At 40.4% G+C, this 14908-nt stretch overlaps 1 protein-coding gene across 4 annotated transcripts in view; it reads left to right on the forward strand.

Annotated features, from left to right (window-relative positions):
• Positions 1-223: 223 nt before the first annotated feature.
• The window catches only part of OCLN (occludin), a 59803-nt gene continuing 45118 nt past the window's right edge, over positions 224-14908 (forward strand). Inside the window, exons 1-4 of one of the 4 annotated variants that reach the window (XM_007486267.3) lie at positions 224-1190; positions 9922-10046; positions 11766-12456; positions 14358-14519. In XM_007486267.3, the coding sequence (XP_007486329.1) occupies positions 9997-10046; positions 11766-12456; positions 14358-14519 (903 nt within the window). In that variant the 5' untranslated portion in view covers positions 224-1190; positions 9922-9996. The other 3 variants (XM_007486265.3, XM_007486266.3, XM_003340576.4) reach the window with 3 other exon arrangements.

Below are 14908 nucleotides of genomic sequence, written 5' to 3' on the forward strand. Positions count from 1 at the left end.
TAAAGGGAAACCAAGGAAGGATGTTGAATCAAGGGAATCTCAAAATCAGAACTCTGAATGTGGAAGGTAAATTTGACAATAAGGTAAAGAATGGGGTGGAGAGGACAGAGAGTTGAGGAAAAGAGACAGCATCCTAAAACAGAAGACAAAATATAGTGGAAAGATCCCTGGATTTGGGGTTCAAATACCTGGTTTTGAGTTCTGGCTCCTCTTTTGCTACTCTGAGGGTACTAGACAGGTAACTCAAGAACTGTTTCTTCATCTATAAAATGAGCCGATTGGTGAATAGATAGATGATTTCTAAGGTCCTTTCTGTTTCTAAATCTTATGCTTTATGAGCTCAGAAGGCTATCAGAACAGTCCAGAAAAAGCACTAAAGAGAGACCTTGAGCTGGAGTGAAATTGGGTTTGTAAAGAAGGAACAGATGAGAAAGAGCTAGTATTAGTAGAAATCTCCAGAACATGGCAAGTCATTGGATAGGAGAGGATGGGAGAATCAACTCCTGGGATTTGCAGCCTAGGAAGAAACGTGGTGCCACCAACAAAAACTGGAGAGATGGGAGGACGTGCACCCGATGACTTCACTTTTAGAGTAGCATAATAATCTACACTCCTGCCTTTCCCCCTAAAGTCCTCAAAACAACTATCTCCCTTAGACAAACCCAAACGTTTTTATTTCCTAAGTTCCGAAAACGCACAACTCTGTCGGTGCAATAATTCACTACAAAGTCATATCAAACACCACAGGATCTTGGTCTTAGAAATGAGATCGTGAAGAAAATTTAGCTTAAACGATCCCTTCGCGTTACAGATTATTAAAGGGAGTCGCAGATAAATGCAGTGACTTGCCTAAAGCCTCACAGCAAGAGGCAGAAAAACGGACCCTCACAACACCGCGATCTCACCCTCGTTTTTAAGAATAATCTCCTGCAAAATTCTTCAGCGATTTGGTGCGTCACCCTCACACACTTGGCTTCCAGTTCAACAGTTTCTTCGTGGCCACCAATTCTTTGACCACACTTCGGGGAAGGTTGGGGAGAAGCAGCCCTTTTCCAACCGAATTGCATAACGAACTCGACCCGAGTGAATTCTGGAGGCTCACACCCTTCCAGGAAAACTAGGGCTCCTGGGGAGATCACGCCTACAGCTCACCAAGCCCCCTTTCAGAGCGCAACAAGACTCCGCCTTAGGTAAGGAGCTTCTACGGCCGCCCCAATCCCACCAAAGCGCTCAAACCTGGAGGGGGATTCGTTCCGCCAGGCGAAACCGAGTCCTGTCTCTTTAAGCTCTCTGGACTGATGTACAGAGAGAATTACCTGTTTGTTCCCGCCCGCCTCCTCCTTCTCCTCCTTTCCCCCTCCTCCCTCGAGTTTCAGGTGAATGGGTCACAGGAGGCGGCGGCGGCGGCGCCACACCTGCTCCTTCTCGCCCCCTCCCCTTCCCCTTTCCTTCTCTTCCTTCTTCCCCTTGCAATATTCGCCGCGAAGGTCCCTCGAACCTCGCGCACGCCAGAAGGCTGCGGCACAGGTGGGAACTGCCTTGCGGAGGGAAAAGGGCTGGCTGGGTTACAGCCAGGGGGAAACCCCAGTTTAGGAACTGGAGCTGCGCATGCCCAAGGGCTGGGTGTGGGGACTGGGGAGTTGGAGGAGGTGGTTGTAGCCTAGCCTATTCTCCCGCCGCCTGCTCGCGGGAAGAGGACCCAGGGAGAACAGGAGTCAGGTGCGCGGGGGGCAAGTCAGCTCGCTCTCCTGGTGCGCTGCTAGTGCGCCCAGCGCGGGAACTGTGAAGACGGGAGGGGTGGGAGTGGGTCGTATGTGCGAACCTCCCTCTTGGAGGTGGGAAGGACTGAGCCTGCTTCCCCTAGGGAGCTGGATCGGCGGAAAGGAGGGGAGGGGGGATTTTTGTGCCTTGGTTTCAGCCCTGGCCTGAGACTGCAGAGGAGGGGGTGTTGGACCGGGATTTAGGGGAGCTGAGGTGGCTGGGGGCTTGAAAAGGAGCCGGAAGGGGATGGTGGGAGAGTCTCTGGGAAGTGGAGGGCTGGGTTGAGGAAGCCCACCCATCCGTCCAGAGCTAACTTACCCCTGCGGTTCTGGGTGAGTGTGTGTGTTTAAGCGAAAACTCTGTGTGTGTGTGTGTGTGTGAGTGTGTGTGTTTAAGCGAAAACTCTGTGTGTGTGTGTGTGTGTGTGTGTGTGTGTGTGTGTGCGGTTCTGGGTGAGTGTGTGTGTTTAAGCGAAAACTCTGTGTGTGTGTGTGTGTGTGTGTGTTTAAGTGAAAACTTTTCACTTTCCTGGATTCTTGTTGTGGTTTTCTTGCAACAATAAGACTTGTTTGGGAGACTTCGCAGGAAGAGGCCTCTGTCCAACGGGGTGCAGCGTAGGACTCATGGGGAGCAGGGGTGAATTGGCGGACTTCTTTCAGTCCTTGTTGGGACTCAAACGAAAGCCGTGGAAAGGAGACCCAGAGGGGTTTGCAGAACCCGAGGAAAGTCCTGAATGTTTGGTCTGGTTTTCGTTTTGGGGAGGCGCAGTTCCTGGGCTCTATACTTGTAGCAGCGGAGGTGGCGGCGCGCTTCGCCCCTAGAAATGTACCACAGAAACACTGAATCAGGATTTTGACTAGTTATTCAGTGTTTGAGTCGTTGCAGTTTCTTGTTACTGAAGCCCAACGAGGTTATGGTTTGGGGTTGTTTTTTTTGTTTTTTGTTTTTTGTTCTTTTGTTAATTTGTGTGAAAAGAGATTTAATTTATGTTTACATAGCTGATCAATTGAGTGTAGATACTGTTTCACTTTGGGGGTGTAGACACTGTCCTCAGCGCCTGACTCTCAGAAAGTGCTTATAAATGCATGATTGCCTGGGTCGGGTAGAGAGAACATCTGTGAATGGGACTTGGGAATCTCCACTTATTATTCCCAAGATGCTCACCTTTTCTCTTATTTTACAAACGGTTAAAATTACGTTTCTCTCTGTAACAGGGGTGATTCTTTTAAACCAAAATTGACTTGACATAAAAATAGCTGTATTGGTAGAAAGCCAGGTCCCAAATGTACCAGTGTAGCACTTGAGTTATATTCTGTGCTAATTTTTCAGGATATTCACATGTGCTTTTCTTTCTTTTTTTTTTCGATTTAGAGATATAGCTAGTATTGAGTAGTGGTTTATATGCTTCCATATAATACTGTGATATATAGTGTTTTCACTGTAATTTTCACAGAAGATTTGAATTGGCATTTTAAAAGTACTAGGCAATTCCCCCTCCACCCCCCCAAAAAAAAACCTCAGGCACTTAAAAGATTGTAACCATAGTTTATGATAGAATCAAGAAATCACTCACTGATCACTCAGCCAGGATTTTATTGAGCACCTACTGTGTGTCAGGTATGTGAGGATACAAAGAAGGGAAAATAGTCATTGTTCTCCAAGAGTTTACAATTGTAATGGGGCAGACACATGCAAATGACTAGATATTTACAAGACTTATATATTGTATGCATAGTATATGAAAAAGGTACTCTCTGAGGGAAGGCATTTAATTGATGGGCACAACAGAAAAGGCCACCTGCAGAAGGTGACAGTTTTACTGAGTCTTGAAAGAAGTCATAAAAAACAAGAGGTAGAAATGAATTAATGAGAGTCTTCCAGGCCTGGGAGACATTGGGTACAAAGGTAGAAAGGGGAAATAGGTGTGTCCTGTTCCAGGAAGAGCTAAGTTAGCCATTGAGACTAGATTGTAGTATGTGTGAAGGGGACTGAAGTCTTAAGATTTTAAAGCTAGAGAGGGTCCAAGTTGTGAAGACCTTTAGATAATTGAATACATTATATTTGATTATGGAAGTAATGGAGAATTACTGGAGTTTATTAAGTGCTGTGAATCAGACCTACACTTTAGGGAAGTACTTGTGGCAAATGAATGAAAAATGAGTTGGAGTGGATCAAGAAAGATGCAAGATGCAATGAGAAGGCAATTACTATAGTGTAGGTGGGAGGTGATAGGGCCTGAACCAGGAAATTTGGGGTGTGAAGGTTGAAACAAGATTGGGCAGTCAATTGGATGTCTGAGATGAGTGAGAAGTTGAGAATATCAAAGCTTTGAGCTGGAGGGATGAGGGAAGGCAGAGGAACTGAAGTGATCTCAATGGGTTAAAAAAATTGGAAAAGTATTCATCTCTGGCAGGAATCCTTTTCCTTAAATAAACAAACAAATGCCTATTAAATATCTTTTTGGAATCAACCCACTCTTCTAGCCTGAAAATATCTTTTGGATCCTGACTATCCTCTAGGATTTTAACTGTCCCTCTTAGCTTTGTGTCACCCATAAATTTGATAAGTTTATTTATCAAATTCTATTAATCATTGATAAAAAATAATAGACATTCCAGGGGCAGGCACTGATACTTGATATTCCACTGGAGATGTCAGGTTAACATCAAACCATTTGTTTATTACTCCTTGAATCCATCTCTTCAATCATTTCTCTCTTGTCATTCTCCTATTTAGCCTGTATCTCTCCGTTTGTTTGTTTTTTCACCAGAATAGTGTGACGTAGTTTTAAAAAAACACTTTGTTGAAATCTAGGTAAATTCTATCAAAAGCATGCCCAGATCTACTGATTTAGCAATTGTGTTGAAAAATGTTGGTCTAGCATGAACCATTCTGGACAAAACAAAAGAGTCTTTTATGATCATGCTTCCTTTTCTAGATATTAACTATCCAATTATCCAGTAATACATTCTACAGTTTTTCTTAAAATCAAACTTTTAGCTTTTAGTTTAAAGATCCCATTTTCTCTTTTTAAAATTGGGACATTGTGATGCCTCTACTTTGCTCTATGAGTTTTTCAATAAATATCATTTGCAATGATTCAGTTGGCACATTTGCTAGTTATTTTAGAACCAGGAATGTAATTCGTCTGGACCAGATGACTTGAATTCATCAAAGGCAGCCAAGTGATTTTTCTTATCTTTTTAGATCAGCTGTCAAAGTGATCTTCCTAAAGCCCTGCTCTGACTATGGCAATCCTACTTCCTATTGGCTCCCTATTACCCCAACGATCAAATAAACCCCTTCATTTCACTTTTAAAACCCCTTGAAGCACCTGACCTTTTCTTACCTTTCCAGGCTTCTTACACTTTACTCTCCTACATGTATGGTTTGGTCAAGTGACACTGGCCTACCTTGCTATTCCTCATATGAGATATTACATTTCTCTAATTTCTCAACTCCATGGGTTGTCTAACTTTCCTTGCTTCCTTGCTTCCTTGCTTCCTTGCTTGCTTGCTTGCTTGTTTGCTTGCTTGTTTCCTTCCTTCCTTCCTTCCTTCCTTCCTTCCTTCCTTCCTTCCTTCCTTCCTTCCTTCCTTCCTTCCTTCCTTCCTTCCTTCCTTCCTTCCTTAATTGGGGTTAAGTGACTTGCTGAGGGTCACACAACTAGGAAGTATCTGAGGCCACATTTGAACCTAGGACCTCTCATCTCTAGGCTTGGCTCTATCTACTGAACCTACTTAGCTGCCTTTCCTTTCTGTCTTAGTATCATTTCTAAGAAAGAAAAGTGGCAAGGGCTAGGCAATTTGGGGTTAAGTGACTTGCCCAGGTACACAAAGCTGGAAAGTGTCTGAGGTTAGATTTCAACACAGGTTCTCCTGAACCCAGACTTGGTACTCTATCCACTGCCCTATCTAGCTGCCTTTTTTTTTTTAATGGTACCCATTTAAAATGGATTTTTATTTTTCAGGACAAAAATTTCATTTCTACTTGTCTACCATACTGATTAAGTACAATGTTGTTGACTTCCTTCCATATGCACACATTCACATATTCAGAAGGTCCACATTTACATAGTAACTCACAAGTTAGACTATCATTGTACTAATCCTCTAGTATAGGTTTGAGTCAGTTTTGAAAAAGATGGATTTGGAAGGATCAGCTCTCTCTGGAATGCTCTGCCACCTGGGTATTTACCAGGCATGCCTTCTGGCATGCTCTCTGAACTCTTTCACAAAGCTTAGTAATGATGGGATACAGGACATTTTCCATTTTTCTCTGCTAATGCTCAAATCCTTCCCTCTCAGCAGTCAGACTCTTATGGAGCTAGTTGGTTATTTAGTTACTGTTTTGCATTTTGTCTCTGTTTTGCTTACCTTCCTCACCATTTCTGCCTTGGGGTTTCTCAGCCTCTACTGTACTCTTTATGTTGACAGCATAAATTTCAAGGGAGTTTTGGGAAGATACCTTGTTTCTCTACTCCTCATCTTCACCCCTGTCTTTCTCAGCTTTTGTAACCATATATGCTCAAGCTTGTTTACTTAAATGGTCTTTGTCTACAATGATCATGCTCTTATCCATGAAGATGCCATTTGCATCAGTGCCAAAGAGTATTTCAATCTAAGAGACAGCCTTGGGGAAAGAGAAGTTTCTGTGAACTCAGATTTGCTTAGGCTTTGTCATTGTTCTCTCTGAATAAGTACACCAAGCTGGGAGTCTGAGTAAAGGTCTATGTCTGCTTGGTAGGATTGGTGGCAGGGATGTGTTGCACTGGGCTCAAGTCAGCTTTCAGGACCTCATTGTTAAAGCATCAAATGCTACAACTTAGGGCTTGATTCATTGTTTTATTGATTGTCTGCACTTAAGAAAATCAGGAAAATCGCAGATCAAACTTAAAAATGTGTTGTGGACATACTGTGGGTTGTTGTTTTTTTTTTCCTGAAGAACTAGTAGTTAATCATTTACCTGTATACCCCTAGATGGTGGATTATATTTCTACCAGCAGTTTCAAAACCAAGGAAAAGAGTGACAGCTATAGCATGTCCTGGACAGCTACCCTGTAAACAACAGCCTTATCAGGACTGATACTCTTTTGTTAGGGTTCTGGCCATTGAAAATATAGAAGTTTCTGAGTCTTGGGGATGTAAATGGAACCACCCATTAAGATAATGTTTTGGATCTATGACAGGGTTTGGCTTCCCTTAGGACTTTTTTCGATGTTCCACGGAAGAGTTTAGTATCTCAAAATGGGCACAGGTGATAGAGGTATAAAAGTTGATACCTTTCATAGAGGGAGTCAATCTCAATGTTGACCTTGGTTCTGGAAGAAAGAGTACTTACTGCAGGTTCACAAACTGTGCTCTTGTTCTCATTGATTTCTTTCTGATGCCGGTACTTGAACTCAGCAATGCAATGGTTGACCATGTGGGAGACCAAAGGCTCTCTACCTAAATAAATGTCCCCAACTGTGAATTTGACCTCAAAGATTCTGTTTTCATTGAAAGTGCCACCACCACAAGTCAAATATTAATATATTTCTCTTGGCTCCAAGCTTTGTGACCAACTTAAAAGCAGTAGCGACAGCAGCTAGCTCATTGATGAATGATTCAAAAACCCTTTGAGACCAGCAATAGTTCTAGTATCTTTGGTGGATTGATATTGGGAGTCGTTGAAGTAGGCTGATATTGTGAACACCTTATTTGTATTCAGCTCCTATTCTTATAATTAATTTTTTTTGATTCTGCTTTTTTTCTACTCTTCTGCTTTATATACTGACTCTTCTTTCTTGGACTCCGAAGCTCTGTTCCTTTTATACTTTTTCTTTGAGAGAGTTCTTTTATTTTTATATGTTTAATTTATCTCTACTGCTTCTCAAATCTATATCTTATATATAGTCTTCTTACCTTAAGTTCATATCCTCATCTGCCTTTTGGACATTTCCAACTATTACCTTAAACCGAACGTCTAAAATTAAATTTGTTTCCTTCAATGAAGCAATTCCCTCCCCTTCCTAATTGCTTGGATATTATCAATGACATTGCCATTCTCCCAGACCCTTGGAAGTGTAATTGTCATCTCTGATTTAAACTTTTAATCCTTTGTCCCCAGCTAGGTACCAAATCCTAATGATTTTTGTTTGATTTTTTTCTCAAAAGTTTCTTGGAGCATTTTTTTTCTCATTGCTAGTTCTTTTTTCTCTGCACCTTGAACCTTTTAACACTTCAGAATGATTGGGGCAGCAGCCTCTTGACCTCTTTCAGTCATAGTCTCAATGCTTTCATCATACCATGTCAGCCTAATTTTCCTTAATCACTACTTTCCTTAAGCCCTTCCCTTCCTCTAAAACCTTCCTTTCCTTATTTCCTATTGCATCATCTTTGACGTCTTGTTCCTAATTTTTTGAACTCACCCTTTTTTTTTAAAAAATAAACCCTTACCTTCCATCTTGGAGTCAATACAGTGTATTAGCTTCAAAGTAGAAGAGTAGTAAGGGCTAGGAAATGGGGGTCAAGTGACTTGCCCAGGGTCATACAGCTGGGAAGTGTCTGAGGTCAGATTTGAACCTAGGACCTCCCATCTCTAGGCCTGGCTCTCAACCCACTGAGCTACTCAGCTGCCCCCTTGAACTCACCTTTTTTATCCAACCTTCCTCCCTACTATTCCTAACATGTGCCCTTGCCTTTTTCAGACTAGTCTCCTATTGACCCACAAACCATCCTCACTGTTTCTGCTCGGGCCACAAATGTTCTCTCTTCCTCATGTCTAAATCTTCCCTAAGTTTTTAGACTGAGTTGTGGTTCTAGTTTATCCTTAGTAATTCTAAACTTCATTTACTTGGTTTTGTTGTGATCTCCCATTACCTTTAAGAATCTGCATCATGCCATTTAAATATTTATATATTACTTTCTGGTTTTCCCAACAGTGCTTATTGAATTTAAGTCATCCTCTCAGCGGTTTGAGTTATTGAGTTTATTGAACATTGCCTGTATTGCAGTTGCTTCTTGTTCTTGCTTAACTTAGAACTCTTCAAGAAAAGACCACTCTTCTGGGTATTGTAGAAGGAGCTAATTTCTTAGATTGAAATTACACTAGATGTTCTTTAAGGTCATTTCCCTCTCTGACATTCCATTACTGCCTTGTATTATTTATTCCTGGTTCATATGTGAATTAGTTTTGTCTTTGCCACTGGAATGGAAGTTATTTGAGGAGTAGCAGCCCAACAGACCTTAGCTCTTTTCTAGGGACATATCCTAGGCTTCCAATAAATGAATGATAATTAACTGAAAAATTAAAATTCCTTTCATTATGTGTGGGCCCCTCTACACTGTGTACTCTCTTCTCTCATGCTTCCTCTTTATGTAAGTCTCCATGCATGTTCCCTATGTGTATTTGTGGGATAAACCTCAGATTAATGGGGAAATGGTTCATTGTTCTCTTAAAAAAAAAAAACAACCACGAAAGAACAGATCATTTCCTTTGCTCAGGAAAAAATTACTTCTATTGTAGAATTCTGCTATAGAGATTTTTAGGATAAAGCCAAGCAATCCCTATATCAAAAGGAGTATATATTTTTGAAAACAAATGACTATAGGAAAATACATGCATAACTGAAAGTGTACATTTTATCTATTGGAAAAATTTATACTTTTAAGGAATTTTCATACCCATCTTTCTTTCTAATAATCGAATACAAAATAATTCTCACATATTTTGATATAGCCTAAATTCTCTGTGGGTGGATGAGGGACTGTGGAATGCTTGACCTAGGGTTGTAATTTACCATTCCAACCTATGGCAAAATGGGAAATGGGAATACTTTATTACCGCTCTCACCGGGTTGTTGCTGGGAAAATGATTTAAAATATGGTATAAACATGTGGGATTGTTAATATCATTAGTAAAGCGTGAAGTAAAACAATTCCCCTAGACTTTGCCATTTGAATTGTTAGTAATAGTTGAAGAAAGTAAATGATGAATTACATTTTCAAGAAATTTAGATCTAGAATACTTGGTTACTTGGCCCTTATCTTCGGGGATGGGCATGTAGCTAAGCTTCTAGTATTAAAGTAATGTAAGTCTGTGAAAGAAATCCATTTTAAAATGTATTCATTCATTTATTGACTCATTTGCTTATTTGTTCCTTTTTCTTTTTCTTTCCAGATTGTTTGTCTTCTCTTGGAGGAGGTTAAGAAGAAATCTTCATTTTGAAATTTTTCGAGACCCTTGATTTTCACAATGTCGTCCAGACCATTTGAAAGTCCTCCTCCATACAGGCCAGATGAATTGTAAATATCTCCTGACATTTTTCTTAATAATTTAGCTCTCCACAGTCAGGGAGGATAGGTAGTTCTTTATGTAGTGAGTAACAGTTTGTCAGTGGAGTGTGGCTACTGCACTTAAGGTTTTTGACAATTGGCACACTGTAATACCTTTAATAACTTTGCTATTAAAGGTTAATATGAATTTACTGAGTGACATTATTTGTGTTTTCTACTATTTGTGTCTTATTCACTGCATAGGTTTACTACAAAAAAATTTTAATGGAAACTGGAGGAACAACAAGTCTGACAATGCCCTAAATTATTTCCAAAAATATATAGTTGGGGATTTGTGCTGACCATTTAGCATGTGGAATTTTCCTTGTTTCTGTTGGTATTGTTTTTCCTTTGGATGGATTCATTAAAAGATCATAGCACTGTGTGACCCTGGGCAAGTCACTTAACCCTCATTGCCTAACCCTTATCACTTTTCTGCCTTGGAGCCAATACACAGTATTGGCTCCAAGGTGAGGGTTTAAAAAAAAAAAAGATCATAGCATCATGATTTAGAGTTGGAAGAAGCTTCTCATGCCATGTAGACCAACCTTCTCATTTAATGTATGTGTGTAATATGATCAGCTTCGGATTCAGAAAGATGGTCTGTTTATATGAAAATTAAACCCTTGGGAGATAGTGGTAAGGAGGCCTGGAATTGTCTTAAGACTTGATTTCTAGTCCTAGTTCTGCCATTTAATGGCTGTGACCTTGGTAGGTAAGCCTCAGTTTCCTCATTTTTAAAATAGAGGTTTGAAAAAAATTTTAATTTAATTAAATAAATCAAAATTTTAATTCATAAAAATCCATTTCCTCTCCTCATCGGAAAAAAGGAATTCAAAGAATCTTGTAACAAATATGCATCCAAAAATCATACGTGTCAATCTGCACCCTGAATCTGTCACCTTACTTTTTGTCCTCTAAAGCCATGGTTGGTCATTGCATTGATCAGTTAAGTCTTTCAAGGTTATTTGACTTTACAATGTAGTTACTATATAAATAGATCTGGTTTTGTTCATTTCATTCCCTACAAATCTTTCCAGGGTTTCTTTAAAACCATTCTCTTCATCATTTCTTTTTTTTTTTAAACCCTTACCTTCGATCTTGGAATCAATTGTGTATTGGTTCCTAGGCAGAAGAGTGGTAAGGGCTAGGCAATGGGGGTCAAGTGACTTGCCCAGGGTCACACAGCTAGGAAGTGTCTGAGGCCAAATTTGAACCCAGGACTTCCCCTCTCTAGGCCTGGCTCTCAATCCCCTGAGCCACCCAGCTGCCCCCTTTATCATTTCTTATAGCACTTTAGTATTCCATAATTTGCTTATTTATTTATTCCTCAAAAAATTGATATCCCATTAGTTTCCATCCTCTTCTACTACAAAAAAGAGCCACAATAGATTTTTCTGTATGCATAAATCTTTTTCTTCTTTCTTTAGTGTAATCTTTTTAGAGTAATAGGGAAGTTCTAATGCATGGCCTGCTTCACAGATATGGTTAACGGGGGGTGGGGGGGGTGGCTCATAACTAATTAATTCTACAGAATGATTTTTAAAATAAAATACTGTAATCTTATATGATAAGCTTTATCTGGGATTGTATTTGGTGTTCCTTCTAGTCCCTCCATCCTGTGTGATTTAACTGGGATCTTGCCAAAATCTCAGGAATGAAAGTGTTTTTTAACCAATTTTATTGCAGCAAACCATCTCATTATGCACCAAGCAATGATTTATACAACGGAGAGATGCATGTCCGGCCAATGCTTTCTCAGCCAGCCTACTCTTACTATCCCGAGGATGAGCTGCTTCATTTCTACAAGTGGACTTCTCCTCCAGGCGTGATCCGGATTTTGTCAGTCCTCATTATTGTCATGTGCATCGCCATCTTTGCCTGTGTGGCTTCTACACTTGCCTGGGACAGTGGATATGGAAGCCCCTTTCTGGGAGGCGGTCTAGGAGGCTACCCTTACGGAGGAAGTAGTGGCTTTGGAGGCTTTGGTAGCAGCTATTCCTATGGCTATGGCGGCTATGGCAGCTATGGCTATGGAAGTTACACTGACCCAAGGGCTGCAAAAGGCTTCTTCCTGGCCATGACGGCATTTTGTTTCATTGCTGCACTGGTGATATTTGTGACCAGTGTTATGCGGTCGGGAATATCCAGATCAAGAATGTACTTCTTAGTGGTGATCATTATCAGCGCCATCCTCGGCATTCTAGTATTTATTGCCACCATCGTCTACATAATGGGAGTCAATCCGACGGCACAGGCTTCTGGGTCGATGTACTCAGCTCAGATATATGCTCTCTGCAACCAATTTTATGCACCCACGACAACTGGACTCTATGTGGATCAATATCTTTATCACTTCTGTGTGGTGGATCCCCAAGAGGTATGGCTACAGATAAGTGTATTTTTTTTAAACTACGAGTCATTCATTATTGGCAAGTTGACATGAATGTTTTTGGAGTGATGGGTCGTGTTGGGTTTTGTTTTTTTTAACTTAGAAATTCCCTACCTTTCAATCTTTTATTCATTTGGAGTTTTGAGGGAGGGGAATACAAACATGTAAAAGTTGTTTTTTGTCTGTATTCTGCCCATTTTAAAAAACATTACTTATACGTAAAAACAATTTTTAACATTTTGAGTTCCAAATTCTTTCCACTTTCCATCTTTTCCCCTTCCCTGAGATGGAAAGCAATCAGATGTAGATTTTAGAAAACATATAGAACCTTGTACAATATCAATCTATTGTTTTCAACAATAGAATGTTTGTGCAAATAGGGGTTTTATTTCTGCTGCTCAACAAACAGGAATAGATCTGCTCTAGCAGAGCAGCTGGAGGTTTGGATGTGCCAGAAACATCTCAACACCCCTTCCTCCTGCCCAGAGGTTTTCATGGCCGAGCCCCCCTCTGTTTGACAGATAATACTGTAAAATGGAAAAGGATCTTTGCTTTCACCAATGGGGTGAACTCTCAGGTGAGGGAAACTGTGCACCACCTTCTTCTTTCTGTAGATTAAGATCTTAGAGAATTACCCAGCATGCTGACCCTTTCAAGAACTTGCCCAGGCTGGCACAGCCAGTATGTGTCATAGGTATGCCTGGAACCTCAGATTTCATGGCTTGGAGGCCAGCTCTCTCCCCCCAAGGCAACCCTGACACTGAATTCTGGCTCTCTTGCTTAGTATTTCTAAGAGCTTGGGGGAGTTATTCCTTCTACAGCAAAATGAAGCGATTCAGTGAGAGGATCTCTGAGACCTAGTTACAGATCAGGCATGTAGAAAGACTGGCTCTAGCTCCCTTAGGCACTAAAAAGCACTGTGGATGCCACAGCAGTGGCATGACCAGGTGCTCTCCGCAGTATGAGACCACTTCTTTATGGTGCTGCTTTTTGAGTGGAAACTTGGTACTCTTCATCTGTTGTTTGTTGTAAACTGTGGTAGCCTGTGTCTTCTGTGTGAGAAGACCCTGTATTTCTCCTTGTAGGATCCCTGCCATAGGAGGAATGGTGGTATAGGAAGATTATCCCAACTGGACACTCTTTCTATCAGGGGAAAACCGAAAAGCCCTACCATTAAGAATGGAGGCAGATTTGTTCTCTCCATTTTGTGAATTTGGGTCTTCGTTTAATAGACTGTCCCCTTATTAATTAATTAGCAAGACCAAATGAAATTACACTGTTGGGGAAGTTTTGATCATTCACATATACACTTTTGTGCCATCTATGAAGAATGACTTTGTTAAGGGAATAGTATAAATAAGATTATATGGGTATAGTATAAACAAGATTATAATGCTTACTTTTCCTAGAAAGATAAGCTTTAGAAGTATATATACAGAGGGCAGCTGGGTAGCTCAGTGAATTGAAAGCCAGATTAGAGATGGGAGGTCCTGGTTTAAAATCTGGCCTCAGACACTTCCTATCAGTGTGACCCTGGGCAAGTCACTTAACCTCTTTTGCTTAACCCTTACCTCTTCTGTCTTGGACCCAATATATAGTATTGATTCTGAGGTAAAAGGTAAGTTTTTAAAATATAAGTGAATGACAGATGATTAAAGGACTAATTGCATACATAGTCTTATGCAGTCATTAAAGCAGGTCCTATGAATTATTATATGTAGGTGAAATAAATAAAAACATTTAGTAAATATGAATTAATAGTCTTTTAATATTGTTCTTAGCATATCAATAAAGTTGGATTTTCGTATTTTATGGAAAGTAAATAGATTATTTTAAATCTTCCAAACAGCCAAACAGATTAATGTTTGACTTTCTTTTAACCCTTTTAGGCCATTGCCATTGTACTGGGATTTTTGGTTATTGTGGCTTTTGCTTTAATGATATTCTTTGCTGTGAGAACCCGAAGTAAGATGGAGAGATATGACAAATCCAACATTCTATGGGACAAGGAAAATGTCTATGAAGAGCAGCCTCCGAATGTAGAGGAATGGGTAAGTGTAAATGAAAATTAGCACATTTTTGACCCTGTTGACTTCTTTGTTATATTTGATTCAGTGCTGTTTTGTTTTCCTTTGTTCTCAAAATTGAGATCAATTTCTCTTACAAACATACCTTTATTTTTATCATTTGAAAAGGAAATGAGGGGGCAGCTGCAGGGCTCAGTGGATTGAGAGCCAGGCTGAGAGGGGAGGTTCTGGGTTCAAATTTGGCATCAGACACTTCTTGGCTTTGTGGCCCTGGGCAAGTCACTTAACCCCCTTTGCCTAGTCCTTACCACTTTACTTCCTTACACAGTATTGACTCTAAGCCAGAAGGTAAAGGTTTAAAAAAAAATGGTTAATATCAAGTGGCAACTGCCTCAACATAGCATGATAATCCA

This window comes from Monodelphis domestica, chromosome 3, assembly GCF_027887165.1.
Source record: "Monodelphis domestica isolate mMonDom1 chromosome 3, mMonDom1.pri, whole genome shotgun sequence".
Classification (NCBI taxonomy): Eukaryota; Metazoa; Chordata; class Mammalia; order Didelphimorphia; family Didelphidae; genus Monodelphis; species Monodelphis domestica.